Source organism: Brassica napus, chromosome A2, assembly GCF_020379485.1.
Source record: "Brassica napus cultivar Da-Ae chromosome A2, Da-Ae, whole genome shotgun sequence".
NCBI classification, from domain to species: Eukaryota; Viridiplantae; Streptophyta; class Magnoliopsida; order Brassicales; family Brassicaceae; genus Brassica; species Brassica napus.
Window position 1 is genome coordinate 19,763,498 of NC_063435.1, and position 12,217 is coordinate 19,775,714.

A 12,217-nucleotide genomic window follows, 5' to 3' on the forward strand; every position below is an offset into this window, starting at 1 on the left:
TATTGCGACTATGCCGGTCAACCTCTGGACTTCCCGCTTATTCTTGGGTGAAGCCATTTTGATCAATGCGTTGATTTACTTTGGATTAGCTTCAATTTTGCGGTATGTCACTAAGTAACCGAGGAACTCTCCCGATAACTTTACATCAAGTGAAACCTTGTTTTTAAAGAGAGACTACTCCTATAACTTTACAGCTTCCAAAACTCCTAAACGGCTTAAGATATTTATAATCTTGTACGGAACCAGAGCTGTAACACTTCTTCAAGTCCCTTAACTCTTTTCCCCTGCACCAAACCGAGCTTTTTTCGGATAGTTTTGTCAATGAACTTGATCAAGACATTCAGTGGCATAGGTTGATCTCCATGACGCTGCCGTTCCCCACAGAGAGTAAATGGCAACTTGAAGAACATAGCTAATACAGAAACGCCTCTTCTTCTCCATGCTACCCGAGATCAACCGAACAATAGCCTCTCACTGTTAAAATTGTGCTGCACTTTAATTCTACGCCTCTTATATTATCAAAACTGCAACTACCATTATACACCAGTACACACGGACGTTTCACAACATAACATGACACGGAAACAAAGTAGGCCCCACATATTCACTGTATGCAAGTTGTTCGCAAAAGAAGGTAGTCTTGGAGATAACGGGTCAAGAACGGGCATAAGGGTAATTTGATCATATGCGGCCAATTTTGGCCACCAATTGGATTTTCTAGGATAAAAGTCATCGCCGTCTCTTAGGTGTCAATCTCGACTGTGAATAGGGTAGTTGCATCTTTTATTTATCCATTTTTGGTCAATTTATCCATTTTTATGAGTTGACAAACAAAAATATATCCACTATTATGAAAACAAAAGCTTCCAAGTTATATTTATGGTTTAGTTTTTATTATAAAGACTATATAACTCAGGATGCATGTAATAAAATTGTGGATTTAACTTATGTTTCACTTGTTGATTTTTAAACTCACAAGTTGAAACACATGTATACATAAAACTAACAATATCCGCTTTTGGCTGAAACCCTTTATATATTTTTTCAATATATACCTAAAAATATACATAATTCACTATTCACATCAAATTACTATTTTCATATAATTTTTAAAAATATATAATAGTAATACGTAATCGTTACTGTATATGCTATCATTTTATTATATCCTAAAATAATCTCTTTTCATTATTTGCAGAAACGAATTTCGTTATTATTCATGTATTAGTTTGAACTTGCTAGAATTATTGTTTTTGTAAAGTCTATAGAAAAAATCATTATTTTCCTTAACTAGTTCCCATTTTCCCTAATTACATTATTATAACCAAGCTTCTCTCTCTCTTGCAAAGAAAATTTGCCATTAAATTCTCAAAGCTCCTCCAACTTTTCAGGCTCTCAACTTAAACTTGAGTCTTGACACTTCTCTAGTTCTCTTCTCTACATATTTCCTCATTTCTCTTCTCATTCATCCTAACGACAGTAAAAACAAAGCTTAAACCTTTCATCGCTCTCACCATGACCCAGAATCAAGACCAACCTCACCGTCCTGTCCCCGTCCACGTTACAAACTCCGACCAAAACCCAAACAACCTCCCCAACTTCCTCTTGTCCGTTCGTCTCAAATACGTCAAACTTGGTTACCATTACCTAATCTCCAACGCGCTTTACATCCTCCTCCTCCCTCTCCTCGCCGCCACACTCGCAAACCTCTCCTCTTTTTCCCTCAACGACCTTACTCTTCTCTACAACCACCTCCGTTTCCATTTCCTCTCCGCCACTATCGCCACCGCGCTCTTGATCTCTCTCTCAACCGCTTACTTCACCACCCGTCCTCGCCGTGTCTTCCTCCTAGACTTCTCATGTTACAAACCAGACCCTTCTTTGATCTGCACTCGAGAAACCTTCATGGACCGTTCTCAACGTGTAGGTATCTTCACTGAAGATAATCTCGCATTTCAACAGAAGATCCTCGAGAGGTCCGGTCTTGGTCAGAAGACTTACTTCCCTGAAGCTCTTCTTCGTGTTCCTCCGAACCCTTGTATGGAGGAAGCGAGGAAAGAAGCAGAGACGGTTATGTTCGGGGCTATTGACGCAGTTCTTGAGAAAACCGGTATTAAACCGAAAGATATTGGTATTCTTGTGGTTAACTGTAGCTTGTTTAATCCAACGCCGTCACTTTCTGCGATGATTGTGAATAAGTATAAGCTTAGAGGGAATATTCTGAGCTATAATCTCGGTGGAATGGGTTGTAGTGCTGGCCTTATCTCCATTGATCTCGCTAAACAGCTTCTCCAGGTAAATAATGTATTCTTTAATTTGTTTTAGTACTACTTCATATTATGTTTTAATTAATTATTTGGTTTGGTTTAGTCCGGTTTGCTTTTTAAGAGCCGTCGTGACTTTTCTTATTCAGCCTTTAAATGTTTGAAAAGGCTAACGACAACTCATGAATTTTATGTTATTAAAAACAGTAAAAGTTTTAATTATTTTGTGCTATGTCTCACTTAATAAGCATTTAATATGTGTTTTTTTTTGGAATAACTCGCTTTCTTGTCACTATTCCGTGCTATAAGCATGTTATTATGACTAAATTATTTGAAATCGAATTATTTGAGATACTATTTCATTTATATCGTGGAACTTTTTATAATATGAGTTGTATGAAAGCATAAAGATCAAACAAGTCACGTGTCTATGAAAATTCTGACAGTGACAGGTCTTTTAGTATTTGGGTAGGTGGTAGTTGAGAAATTGGAAAAATCATAATGTCTTGAGTTAATGACCAAAGTTGTATTTTATTTATTTATATATAATATAAAAGTTAATGACATTTTTTTCATTTCAAAGAAGTATCCTCTATAGTCGTTCAAAAAAAAAGAAGAAGTATCCACTATTGAACAAAAAAGGAACAGTGCATGTAGGATTGATGCGTAATTATTTACAGTCCCCTGTAACAAATATTTACTCTGAAATGCTAGATCGAAGATAAAATGTAGAAGTATACTAATATTATATATATATATATATATATTTATGTAAGAGTCTATGACAGTTGAGAAACCAACGTGGTAGCACATGCTTGCAAGTTCCTTAAATCTCTAAGCTAGTTGGCAAATTGAATAAAAGTTCTCAAATAGTTACAACAATATTAGGTGCATACACACTACAACACTAACACCTTCCATGTAGTAATGATAATATCATAGCATAACTTAAAAAGCCATGTTCATAGTTTGTCTTTTAGATTCAAGAATCTTGTTCTTATCGAATCATGCTAATAATGCAGGTCCAGCCAAACTCATACGCACTAGTGGTGAGCACAGAGAACATAACTCAAAATTGGTACTTAGGCAATGACCGATCAATGCTTCTCTCTAACTGCATCTTCCGTATGGGTGGAGCCGCCGTACTTCTCTCGAACCGCTCTTCCGATCGCAGCCGTTCAAAATATCAGCTCATCCACACTGTCCGTACCCACAAAGGAGCTGATGACAACGCATTTGGCTGCGTTTACCAACGAGAAGACAACAACGCAGAAGAAACCGGCAAAGTCGGAGTCTCTCTATCCAAAAACCTAATGGCAATAGCTGGAGAAGCTCTCAAAACAAACATCACAACTCTCGGACCACTCGTCCTGCCAATGTCCGAGCAACTTCTCTTTTTCGCAACCCTCGTGGCACGCAAAGTATTCAAAGTCAAGAAGATCAAACCTTACATTCCTGATTTCAAGCTAGCGTTCGAGCATTTCTGCATTCATGCTGGAGGTAGAGCCGTTCTTGATGAGATAGAAAAGAATCTTGATTTGTCCGAATGGCATATGGAGCCATCGAGGATGACGTTGAACCGGTTTGGTAATACCTCAAGTAGCTCGCTTTGGTATGAGCTTGCGTATAGTGAAGCTAAAGGAAGGATCAAGAGAGGAGACAGGACTTGGCAAATTGCTTTTGGATCGGGTTTCAAGTGTAATAGTGCGGTTTGGAAAGCTTTGAGAACGGTTGATCCGGTTGAAAATTCTAATCCATGGAGTGATGAGATTCATGAGTTTCCTGTTGCAGTTCCTAGGATCACTCCCGTTACGTCGTCCTAGTTTTGTTTTAATAATAGTTCTTTTGGAGATTTATTTGTTATGGTTGTCTTTTAATGTACTGATGTGACTTATCTTTTACATATCTGATTGCATTTTTTATCCCATACGCAATCAGTGGTGTGCATGATTGTTGAATCCAAAATCCGGTAACATGGGATTTATAGACTAAACAAGAATAAAATATGATTAATGGGGCCAAAGGTTTTGTTTAATGAAGTGTTTACAAAATGCCGAAGCAGAGAATACAAAAGAAGAACTCGTAGTCGTAAAGATACCCTTCTTATTTTCCTCCACACTTTCCTCTGCCAAACTTTAATATATACTAGAGTTTAACCCGCACATCGTGCAAATATATTTTCATTTTATAAGTAATTAATTTTGATGTTATTATATAAATTTAAATATATAATTTATATCTTAGTGCTATGTATTTTATAAGTCTTTAATTTTATTGTTTAGGTTTCTTATTACTTTATTAATATAGGAGTTTATTTTATACATTTTACATTTTTTATTACGTTTTCGAGTTTTTATAATTTGAAATAATAAAAAAAAAAAATTCAACATATTATTTTTGAAAATAAATCTTCCTCAGTTCTACTGTCTTCCATTTCTCCAACTTCTTCCTCCGTATCTTCTCCATTTTCATCCATATTACTTAAAGATGCATACCATGAAGGAGTAGCAATGGTAACTTGACCATATTTCAAGTTCTACGAGCTTGGACTTCTCCCCACTTTCTCTAGAGATACTGTTTTCCATTCATTTATCCTTCCTTCCTCCAGATTTCTCTTCCCTCTTTTCTATATTTTCTTCTTCTTTACTTTCCTTTCCTTCCATATTACTCAAAACCGTTGTATCTACCTCATTTCCTTTCTCAATTTCTTTATCAACTACATCTCTTCTTGTTTATGTACTCTTAATCACCCAGCTTCGTTGAAACTCTGCATTTACCCGAGAACCTGACTTTGGAATTTGAAGGCTCTTTTGCTCCTCCTCCTTCTCCTTACAAAACATTTCATAATGACCCCATTTACCACATGTAAAGCACTTTGGAAGGAGCCATGGGTATGTGAAAACAACTGTTATCTTCCCCCCTTGAATATTTAAGATCAATTCTCTATGGTAACTCTTTCGATAGATCTGCCATAACAAAAACCTTTGCAACCTCAAAATTTGTACATGTAATCATCTCTGGATGCATATGATCCGGAACTCCTGCTGCACTCGTCATAAAACTCAATCCCTCCCAAGAATACATACTCATTGGACATTCGTAAAATGTACCCATAGTGGTATCAGATTTGCTTATGAGTTATCTTCATCTGGAGCCCATTTAGAAACCACCATTGGCACACCTGCAATGTTACACATTCCACGTCTCACAACCTTCTCCCTGATCATCGCACTAGTGATTCTGATCCTCATTGTTTTTCCATCTATCTTATACATATCAAACTTCTGCGTTTTATCCCCAAATGTCCAAATCTTATTCAAAATCATGTGAACCTTCGTGATGTGAGGAGCAGTTTCAAAGAACCTCGCAATCACAAAATCTTCCCAAAGTGAATTAGCTTTCTCGATGATTTCTGACGAAACCTCTACTGAATGTTTCCCATTGGAGATCGAAACTTCAAATTCGTATTTCTTCAAAACTTGCTTCTTCTGTACCACCTTGACCCAGGTTTTCTCCTTCTGTTGAATCTCTGGCGGAGGATCGTCTTTAACCCCCGTCGAATCCATCTTCCTGCGTAGACAGTGGAGAACATTGATCGGAATCGCCTTTTTGTCGCCAAATTCGCCTTTATTTTGTTTACAAAACGATGCTTTTTTGATTTCAACATTTTCCCTCAATTTAATATTTAATATGTTCCTTCTTTATTTTTCTTTTTTAATATATGAAAATGGTGGTTATTGAACACTTATCAAAAGCCATTCGAGTTGTTTCTATTTATAATATAAGTAAACGTTTCAAAGTTTACAAATGACTCGCATTAGGGCTGTCCCAAGTAAATTACCTTATAGTCAACTTTAGTTCAAATATATTGCACTTTTCCAATACGGATGATCTCAAGAATTTTTTTAAAAAGAAAAAATGTCATACAAAAAACATTAGTAATAATAAAACGTTATTAAACAAAAGCTAATTGTTCTAAAGGTAAATATGAAACTATACCTTAAGAACATGACTTTTTATACTAATTAATGGACAACTTCCGTGCGTAGCACGGCCACACTACTAGTATATATATAGTTTGTTGTATTTTGGATTAATACGAAAAGAATGGTGTACATGTTATAATATATTGTCGGATTAAAAAAATTAATAAATTGATAGGTTTAACAATTTTCTATAGAAATTTTAAGGATGATTCTCTTTCAATAGTATAGATGTTAAAATTATTTTTAATGAAAATTTTAGGTTAAGTTAATTAGTGTGTGACATTTTCTGTAAATACCATGGAAAGATAAAGTTGGTTTTAGTTAAAATTTCTGTTTTAAATATATAAATATATTTAATAAAAATATATTAATATTGGGTAGATTTAAAAGGTATGATATGATAATGATTAGTGAGGTCTATTTTAATTGGACCGTTGTAATTTTTATTTTTTATCTATCTATCTATCTATCTATACTATTATTTGCGAAGTAAATTTTTGGAATCGTGCTCTCACGTTAAAAGTTAGAGTGGTTAATATCGTTTATACCCTTAATGAATAAAATGTATAACTAAATTAAAAAATAAAAACGAAATTTTAATTGATTTGATTAGAAAATTGACTAAAATTAATAATAGTAAGAATTATCCAAAATCTGAAAATATAATTTTTAAAAGAGATAATTTCTGTATATATTGTATTGTTATCTAAAAGTCTTTTAGTATAAAGTTAAAAACATGAATAATATAACTAAATACTAATCAAATAAAATTCTTAATTATATAATTAAAAATCAAATACTGAATTATTAATAATAGTTAGAATTATCCAAAATCTGAAAATATAATTTTAAAAAGAGATAATTTTTGTATATATTGTATTGTTATCTGAAAAAGTATTTTAGTAAAAAGTTAAAACATGAATTATATAACTAAATACTAATCAAATAAAATTCTTAATTATATAATTAAAAATAGAATATTGAATCATCCAAAATCTAAAAATATAATAAAAAAGATAATTTCAATATATATATATATATTTTATTGTTATCTGAAAAAGTATTTTAGTAAAAAGTTAAAACATAAATTATATATTAAATTTTTGGAATCGTGCTCTCACGTTAAAAGTTAGAGTGGTTAATATCGTTTATACCCTTAATGAATAAAATGTATAACTAAATTAAAAAATAAAAACGAAATTTTAATTGATTTGATTAGAAAATTGACTAAAATTAATAATAGTAAGAATTATCCAAAATCTGAAAATATAATTTTTAAAAGAGATAATTTCTGTATATATTGTATTGTTATCTAAAAGTCTTTTAGTATAAAGTTAAAAACATGAATAATATAACTAAATACTAATCAAATAAAATTCTTAATTATATAATTAAAAATCAAATACTGAATTATTAATAATAGTTAGAATTATCCAAAATCTGAAAATATAATTTTAAAAAGAGATAATTTCTGTATATATTGTATTGTTATCTGAAAAAGTATTTTAGTAAAAAGTTAAAACATGAATTATATAACTAAATACTAATCAAATAAAATTCTTAATTATATAATTAAAAATAGAATATTGAATCATCCAAAATCTAAAAATATAATAAAAAAGATAATTTCAATATATATATATATATATTTTATTGTTATCTGAAAAAGTATTTTAGTAAAAAGTTAAAACATAAATTATATATTAAATATTAATCAAATAATATCTTTCAATTATATAATTAAAAATATAATATTAAGTTATTTTAAAATTTATTTTAGTATAATAAATATAGTGTACAAAGAACTTTTCAAAAATTATGAAAATGTTTAAGCCTGCGTCGCGGGCAAAATACCTAGTAGTCTAAAACAGTCGATAAAAAGGAATATATTTCTATGTTGGATTTTGAAAGGAATTTAAAAAATAAACAAGGCATGTATTCTAATAGTTTGTCTTAGATATTTTTTTTTATCATATGTGAGCTCAGCTGTAGAAAAAAATATATATATGTAAAAACTTTCATAGACTAAAAAAAAATATTCATAGACTATAATTTAACTTAACTATAGCAAGTGTTCTCCTAAAATACACATCTCATCACTCAACACGTAAGCTTTCCAAATTCCCTAACTATTCATCTCCCTTTGAACCCTATCATCTTGTCTTTGATCCTCCATTGAAGCTATGTGAAGCTCATCCACATTACCAAACACACCTCCAAATTGATCACCATACTCTTCCGGCTCAGCTTTAACAAACGTTTCATAATCCTCAACCCCATGGCTTGAGGTCATCTCTTCACTTTGCTCTAGATTTTCGATTTCTTGCTGCTTACGCTTCTTTATGTTCTCTAAAAAACTTGGATTCTTAACTTTTTTCAGCAAGAAGTCCATCATCATTTGTTGCTTTCTCTCTGTGATTATCAGTTTCTCTTCCATAAAGCGAAGATATGTCTTGACGCTTTCTTGCTTTTGTCTCAATCTCGCCAATTCTATTACTAGAGCGGCTTTGTCTCTTCTCATCCCCTGGATCTCTCGTTCCAGTCCAAACTTTTCTAGCATTTCCGTTTGAGATGATGTTTTTCTTCTCTTGATGTTCTTAAGGAGTTGTTTCTGTCCCCTCAGAAAATACTCATTTGCAAACTCCCATCTCTCTGTATCAATCTTCTTAAACCCCTAAAAATCATTAAAAGTTATAAATTAATGAGAAACAGCCAAGTGGATATAGCAGATTCAGAGCTCATATCTGAGCTTTTCATACATAGGAATGAATATATTTAACATACATAGGTATTGAGTTGTCTAACAAAGCTGGAGAAATTGTTGTGCTTGAAGTATATGGGGAGGCATATTAGAGCAAACGTCTCTGGTTCCCAGACAATAAAGCTGTTGTTGTCTCTGCTCCATGAAACTATGTTGTTTGTGCTTGAATCCTCCACTATGTTGTAGGCTTTTGTAATGAAAGGCGTTGGTCCTGTTTCTCTAAGAACCTCTAACGGAGTGGGAAGGTTATAATCCATGTTTTAAGCACAAGAAAACTAAGGAGAGGGTAATGAGAGAGTGAAGAAATTGAGATTCTGTTTTGTAAATAGAGATTTGGGTAGCCAAGAAGATGGGTTTCTGTCACAAGTTTCTTGATATGGAAACTTTAGGTATCAAAGTTGAAGAAGCAAAGGAAAGAAGAGAACAATTGTGATAAATCATAGCTGAAGCTTGAGGGTGCTTTTATGCTGTCTACTATTTTGGGGTTTTGTGTTTCTTACAGAGAAAATGTTTTGCTTTATTTTGTGTCTTGGATAAGTCTATTGATTAGTTTACTTTGATGTGGACAAAGACGATTTGCCAGAAATAGAAATGGGAGATTTAAGTGGCATATATTCATTGGATGATGTTACTTTGTGTTTTTGTCTTGTCTGGGGGATGATTGGTAAGTGCTGTAGCTTTATATTTTTTGCTGTAGAATTTAATCTGTAGATTTATTTGCTGTAACTTTCTTTGCTGTAGATTTCTAAAGCACTAATTTTTTGCTCTGGAAATAGAGCTCTCTACAGCCATATTTTGATTTTGCAGAGATTTTTTTGCTGTGAGTTTTTTAAGGAAAGCAAAGCTCGATTGGTTGAGATATATAGCTGTAGACTAAATTTTGGCTGTCCAGAGCATCTACAGCCCCAACCAATCATCCCCAAATAAGTTATCATTGAATTTCGAATCGTCATTACAAAGTGCAAAGCTCAGTGAGTTGTTGTAGTTACTATGCTCCACGTTTATAGGCATCACTATCGTATTGAACCTGTCCTGACACGTTGTGGCGAATGCTTAATTTTAGGTTTCGTGGTTTTGTTTGTGTATTCCAAAGTCAGAACGATGGGATTTTTGGTGGAACCCTTTAAAAGATTTGTGCAAGAAAATATATGTTTTTCGATTAATGTATCCGCGATTCCATTGATTAGGGTGGGGATAAAACCGGACCCAGCTATACCAATAATACTGTGAAGCAGGCCGGTCCGACGCTCATGGAAAGCTTATCTAAAATGAAATTAATGTTCGTTTTGTGCAAATATTTATTTGATGTCGTTGGATCCGGTTTAACAGTATTGTATTCCTTTTTTAATTTTTTCTCTGTTATAAAATAATGTTATAGTATAGAGAAATTTAAATAGAAGAGAAATTTAAAAATGAGCGAAATTATATCTATACTATACTAAAAGACAAATATAAGCCATGGAGAGGGTGTCCACATAGGATAGAAAAATCAACCAATCAGAGAGCCCGAAGTTGCCACGTCATCTCATTTATTTTTTCGTAAAAAATGAAAAACGATGCGAAAGAAAGGATAGAACCCGGGTTAGTACGACATAAATATATGGCAGTTACCACTAAGCCATTGAAACTTTCTTAAACACATATACAAGAATATGAATTCAACTTTCAATACTCCGATACTTTATTTTGTAAAAAAAAAAAGTAAGTGACTAAGCTATTAATATATTCTTTGACAGTGTGAGAACATTGAAAAATATGAAAAAGCATAGATTTTTGTTTTCGTGACAAAGTTAAGAATTTTGTAAAAGTAAGTTTAACATATAAATTTCCGTGACAAATATGACAAAGCATAGATTTTTGTACAATTTTGACAAAACAACTCAAAACATAGTTCTCTAATGTCTTAATAAAATACTATTTTAAGGGTGCAATAATTAAATATATCAATTCAATAAATTTTGTAATTTATAGACAAAACAATAACACAACAAATTTTGATACATTTGTTTAACCTATCGATTTCTTTTCATGAGAATCCAACTAAACAAGATAAAAAAAATAATTAGATTTACAAATATTTAATTACCATTTTATTCAATTTTTATTAATTTCAAATTGTAATAATGTATCTTTTTGAAATTACAAAAAAAATAATGTTCTTTCCTTATTACACTAGCATTATATATAGATTCTATATACACAAATAAATATAATATAACAACATAAGATTGCTTTCCCCGATTCATATGAAAACTTTTTAAGTTATCCACCAAAGAAAATTAATTAAATCAATCAAATTGTTAGAATACAACAAATTAATATATAATTTTATTTTAAATTAAATTATTTAAAAAATGTATTTTCATTAAAAACAAAATAATAAATAAGTGAAACTGATTTGATGGTAATTTTTATGACATATATATATATCAATTCAGTGAAAAAAATAGAAGCTTAATATGGAAAAAATCTTAAATACAAAAAAATCTAATAATTAAAAAAAAAACTAACAAAAATTAAATTATGATATCAGTTGAAAGCTTTTTAGACAATATTAATAAAAAATTTAAGCGATAATTAGAAAAATTTGATTTATTTTGCCAGCCAAAAGTTTATTATTAACTAGCATCAATTATTTCAAGATGTTTAAGAAAGAATGGACAAAAAAGTAGGATGGACATAAATGATATATGAACTATGAAAAGTACTTTGTAAAGCTGACTTAGATAACACATCTGCACATACATTTCCAGTCATTTTTTATGCCTAAATTCAATTTTTTTTAGAGCAATTATTCCACAAAGTGATTATATGAGATATTTTTTTGATATTCAGATTTGTTTCTTGACTTTTAAGAAGATTGATAACTGTAAAAATATCTTCTTCGAATATAATATGTCTATAACCGAGTCCCCAACATGAGACAAGGTTGTTTAAAAAGTAAATAATTTTATTTTTCTTATATTATATAATAAATATATATTATTTACTGATAATAAAAATATAGTTATTCATCTATCACAAATATCTATGCAAATATGTGAATCAAGTACAACACTCAAACAACATAATGATTTCCACAAAGAAAATTTTAAAAATATATTTATGTTATGTAGTCTTATTTTAAATAATGTAATACAATATTATACATTATTTTTTTAGAATTAAGAAATACATAAATCAGTTAGACAAATTAAGCGATAATT

The 12,217-nt window shown here is 31.2% G+C and overlaps 2 protein-coding genes across 2 annotated transcripts; one reads left to right on the plus strand and one right to left on the minus strand.

The window, feature by feature from the left end:
• Window positions 1-1,322: 1,322 nt before the first annotated feature.
• LOC106411081 (3-ketoacyl-CoA synthase 20-like) lies at window positions 1,323-4,191 on the plus strand. The gene is made up of 2 exons (XM_048759504.1): window positions 1,323-2,295; window positions 3,287-4,191. Exons 1-2 carry the CDS (start codon window positions 1,516-1,518, stop codon window positions 4,085-4,087), a joined length of 1,581 nt encoding a protein of 526 aa, XP_048615461.1. The 5' UTR covers window positions 1,323-1,515; the 3' UTR covers window positions 4,088-4,191.
• A 4,050-nt stretch (window positions 4,192-8,241) lies between these two features.
• Window positions 8,242-10,588, minus strand: LOC106409962 (heat stress transcription factor A-6a). Its single transcript, XM_013850493.3, has 2 exons — window positions 9,035-10,588; window positions 8,242-8,924 (listed from the first exon to the last, which is right to left on the minus strand). Exons 1-2 carry the CDS (start codon window positions 9,266-9,268, stop codon window positions 8,376-8,378), a joined length of 783 nt encoding a protein of 260 aa, XP_013705947.1. The 5' UTR covers window positions 9,269-10,588; the 3' UTR covers window positions 8,242-8,375.
• Window positions 10,589-12,217: the final 1,629 nt, after the last annotated feature.

Bases quoted from the DNA above. Each gene is read 5' to 3' on its own strand.
- LOC106409962 (XM_013850493.3), bottom strand. From the start codon at position 9,268: ATGGATTATAACCTTCCCACTCCGTTAGAGGTTCTTAGAGAAACAGGA. The intron at 8,925-9,034 runs GTATGTTAAATA...AATGATTTTTAG, and splicing joins TTAGACAACTCAATACCTAT to GGGTTTAAGAAGATTGATAC.
- LOC106411081 (XM_048759504.1), top strand. From the start codon at position 1,516: ATGACCCAGAATCAAGACCAACCTCACCGTCCTGTCCCCGTCCACGTT. The intron at 2,296-3,286 runs GTAAATAATGTA...CTAATAATGCAG, and splicing joins TCGCTAAACAGCTTCTCCAG to GTCCAGCCAAACTCATACGC.